The 3,393-nt window shown below is 49.8% G+C and overlaps 1 protein-coding gene across 1 annotated transcript; it reads right to left on the reverse strand.

The window, feature by feature from the left end:
* Window positions 1-1,614: 1,614 nt before the first annotated feature.
* On the reverse strand, window positions 1,615-2,562 carry LOC149526094 (olfactory receptor 52M1-like). The gene has a single exon (XM_089771797.1). The coding sequence runs from the start codon at window positions 2,560-2,562 to the stop codon at window positions 1,615-1,617; it is 948 nt and encodes a 315-aa protein (XP_089627923.1).
* Between the last annotated feature and the right edge of the window lie 831 nt (window positions 2,563-3,393).

Below are 3,393 nucleotides of genomic sequence, written 5' to 3' on the forward strand. Positions count from 1 at the left end.
CCTAACATGTCCAGAACTGTTTAAGACCTGCTCCACTTCCTCCCTTTCTCGGAGGGATATGAGCTGTGCTTTTTGGGGTACGAGGGGTGATTTCTCCCAGCAGCTCTTTCACTGCTCCTTCCTATGTCCTTCAAGCCCGAGTGATATATTTCTACCCTCTGCCTCAGGAGACATCACTCTTCACCCATTTCTTCAGCGTGAGCAACATCCTGTGTCAAGGTGACAGACTAACGTGGCTACTGCTCTGAGGTGTAAAGACAGAGTTATTTTTCACAGCACATCAGAAACAAGGTTAGTTATTATTAAGGTTTTTTACTGTAGCACTTTAATCCAAAGCACTCTCAGCCATTTTCATGTGTTCATTAAAAAAAAACAGCTTGAGGACCACTGGTGTCGTGGCAGCTGGGCCATTTTTCTCACTCCCCATGAGATCCCAATACAACCCCAGCCTCTGCTCAGCTTCCAGCCTTCCCCACCGACAGGGCGTTATTCTTTGACATCACTCCGACTGTCCTCCCAGCTTCAAAGTTGATTCTTGGCCCTACCCCATGGCCTGTCTCAGGGCACAGGCCCCCAGACCACACCCACCTCAGGGACCCTGCCTGCGACAGGCCCCCAGCCAGAAGGAACAAAGGGAACAGCAAGCTAAAGACATTGGCCTCACAATGGTGTTTGCCCTCAGGGCTTTGTAGCGGAGATTTAGGGCCCACAAGCTGTATGATGCCCAGTCTCCCCTACCTGCCTCAGAACCCTGCTCCCAACCCTCGGCTGCTTTTATACGAATTCCTGTCTTCCTTCTGTCCTCATGGCAGGCCTGCTGGCCCCAGGACTGAATCCCCATTGCAGGCTTCTTGTCAGTCTGTGGCAGCTCTTGTCACTACCCTGGTTCTGAGGGAACCCGGCTGGTGCGGATGGAGGTGGAGATGATAGAGGACTGGCAGAGAGCGGTGGGTGAGACCACTGGTGCACTGGAGAGTCAGAACAGAGGTGGAGAAGTGGGGAATGAAATGGAAAAGAAGGTGGGGAAAATTTGGGCAGAGGTCATGGCTTTAAGGGAACAGGCAGGGAGGGCATAGGGCCGCAGAGGTCCAGTTACCAGAGAATGGAAAGGTGGAAAACCCTATGAATCAATGAGATGTACCCTGTTCAGCTCACCAGCTCGTCTCACTGGCAGAGCAGAGGAAAAGCTACACAGGGCTTAATAACTCTCTGAGGGTCTGTCTACACTAGTCCCCTAGTTCGAACTAGGGAGGCTAATGTAGGCATTTGAAGTTGCAAATGAAGCCTGGGATTTAAATATCCTGGGCTTCATTTGCATCCTAATTCGAAGTACCTACTCCGTGCCACATGTAGCCGCAGGCACGGAGTTCGGAGTAAGGGGATTTAAAAATGTCACCCAGACGCGAAGATACAAATAAAGCCCGGGATATTTAAATCCCGGGCTTCATTTGCAACTTCGAATGCCTACATTAGTCTCCCTAGTTCGAACTAGAGGGTTAGTGTAGACATACCCTGATGGGCTAGTAAGTGATTCAGGGAAGAGGGCCCAGCACCATGTCACAAGCCAGCTCCGCACAGACCTCAATTTGGAAGTCAGAGCACCAAGAGAAAACCTCAGTGGCCTTTATGAATAAAAAGCTGCAGCAGCCTGTCCCAGATCTGTTTGGTCCTCACCCCATAGATGATGGGGTTTAACATGTGGGGCATCAGGACGTAGAGGTTGCTAATGAGAACATGGAAAGGGTGAGGCTTCTTCTTGTCAAATCGGTTCACGAGGGAGAAGAAAAGACCAGGGATGTAAAATATTATAATAGAACAGAGATGGGAAATGCAGGTGCCAAAAGTCTTGAGCCGGGCATCCGTTGTGGGGAGGCGGAAGATGGCCCTGAGGATCTGAGTGTAGGAAACAACAATAAAAATCACATCCAGACCATTAACACAGAATAGTACAAATAACCCATAATAATTACTGACACTGGTGTCACCACAGGCCAGCTCTACCACGGCCATGTGCACGCAAAAAGGCACAGAGATGACGTTTGATCTACAATATGACCGCTGCCTTGCCAGGAGGACGTAGGGCAGTATGATGAAGCCACCACGCAGCACCACGGCCAGACAGACATTGCTCACCACCGAGTTTGTGAGGATGGTGGAATGTCGCAGGGGATGGCAGATGGCCACGTAGCGATCAAACGCCATGGCCACGAAGATCCCCGACTCTATCTCTGAGAAACAGTGAAAGAAAAAAAGCTGGGTGAGGCAGGCATTGAAACCGATCTCCCTGGAATTGAACCAGAAGAGGCTCAGCATTTTGGGCTGGATGGAAGTGGACAGGATGAGGTCAGTGATGGCCAGCATGCAGAGGAAATAGTACATGGGTCCATGGAGCTTCGATTCAGTCTTCACAATGAACAAGATGGTGCAGTTCCCCAAGAGGGTTATGAGGTACATAATGCAGAAGGGGATGGCGATCCAGACATGGGCTGTCTCCAGGCCACGAATGCCCAGCAGGATGAAGACGGAGGGGTTAGTGAAATGGGTTGTGTTGGAATCTGACATGGAGTAGAGTAGAATGGGACCAATGTCTCCGGTATCTACCGTACGGTCTCCTGATGTCTTCTTCTGTCCTTGGGGTCCAGGATGATGGTCACAGGACAAGTGCCTAGAAGGACAGACAATATTCACATCAGACAACACATGCACGACGGGTAAAGGGTGTGATGGTTGGAACACATGGGTGTCTCGACACTGAAATGTGACGTTTCCATAGTTCAGATAAATGATTGATGAACAGCTGCCCTTTCCAATGTGAATGCCGTATTTCAAGGAGCTCCACGCTCAATAATGCACCATGGTCTGAGGAACTGTAATAGACCCTAGCAGGAAAAAATGGGTTGGGACCCCTATTACCCATCTCTGGTGGTTAATGCAATGAATGTCAGGGTAGAGACTCTGTGCTGTAGAGAGTTTCCTGGTTGCTCAACATTTCAGATTGAGCAAATACTCAAACTATTGCCAAGACCTGTGCCAGAGGGAACCATCTTAGGTACAGCAGCCCACAGTGAAAAGTCCTAGGGGTCATAGCCAGCAACTGCACAGAAACCCCTGTTCAGTCACAGCTGTGGCCAAAGGCAGGACAATCGTGGGACGCCAAAGGACTGCGATGGAGAACAACTTGCTCAGGACATGTGTCAGGTTTCATCCCCTGGTCTCTGGAAAGGATACGGCTGATGGAAAGGGGGCTTCTGAGACAGGCTATGGGAATGGGGAAGGCTGTTCTATGTGGACAGACTGAAAAGTCAGAGACAGTTTAATTTAGGGAAGAAACCAACGAAGGGGACGTGATAGAGGAAAGGATGATAAAAAGTTGACACTATTGCACTGAACTGA

Source organism: Pelodiscus sinensis, chromosome 1, assembly GCF_052426305.1.
Source record: "Pelodiscus sinensis isolate ZL-2025 chromosome 1, ASM5242630v1, whole genome shotgun sequence".
In the NCBI taxonomy this organism is placed as follows: Eukaryota; Metazoa; Chordata; order Testudines; family Trionychidae; genus Pelodiscus; species Pelodiscus sinensis.

Coding starts and splice junctions, on each gene's coding strand:
- LOC149526094 (XM_089771797.1), bottom strand. CDS start 2,562: ATGTCAGATTCCAACACAACCCATTTCACTAACCCCTCCGTCTTCATC.